Source organism: Antrostomus carolinensis, unplaced genomic scaffold (assembly GCF_000700745.2).
Source record: "Antrostomus carolinensis isolate BGI_N321 unplaced genomic scaffold, ASM70074v2 scaffold40087, whole genome shotgun sequence".
Taxonomy (NCBI): Eukaryota; Metazoa; Chordata; class Aves; order Caprimulgiformes; family Caprimulgidae; genus Antrostomus; species Antrostomus carolinensis.
The window spans coordinates 1-543 of NW_010328747.1; the positions used below are offsets into that span (position 1 = coordinate 1).

At 59.1% G+C, this 543-nt stretch overlaps 1 protein-coding gene across 1 annotated transcript; it reads left to right on the forward strand.

Annotated features, from left to right (window-relative positions):
* Nucleotides 1-4: 4 nt before the first annotated feature.
* LOC104528363 (zinc finger protein ZIC 2) lies at nt 5-540 on the forward strand (the record flags this gene model as incomplete). The annotated part of the gene is given in 2 exon segments (XM_010172343.1): nt 5-248; nt 251-540. Coding segments are annotated over 2 exon segments (534 nt in total), but the record flags the coding sequence as incomplete, so codon positions are not given.
* Between the last annotated feature and the right edge of the window lie 3 nt (nt 541-543).

Below are 543 nucleotides of genomic sequence, written 5' to 3' on the forward strand. Positions count from 1 at the left end.
CATCCACGACCAGCACGGCCCCCACGCCTCCCAAAACGTCCTCAACGGGCAGATGCGCCTGGGCTTGCCGGGGGAGGTGTTCGCCCGGTCGGATCAGTACCGCCAGGTCTCCAGCCCCAGGACTGACCCGTACTCGGCGGCTCAACTGCACAACCAGTACGGCCCCATGAATATGAATATGGGCATGAACATGGCAGCCCACCACCACCACCACCACCCCGGTGCCTTTTTCCGCTACATGCGGCAGCCGGGCACCAAGAGCTCATCTGCAAGTGGATCGACCCCGAGCAGCTCAACAACCCCAAAAAAAGTTGCAATAAAACTTTCAGCACCATGCACGAGTTGGTCACCCACGTCTCGGTGGAGCACGTTGGGGGACCCGAGCAGAGCAACCATGTCTGCTACTGGGAGGAGTGTCCCCGGGAAGGCAAACCCTTCAAAGCGAAATACAAACTGGTCAATCATATCCGAGTGCACACGGGAGAGAAACCCTTCCCCTGCCCCTTCCCCGGCTGCGGAAAAGTTTTCGCCAGATCAGAAAAC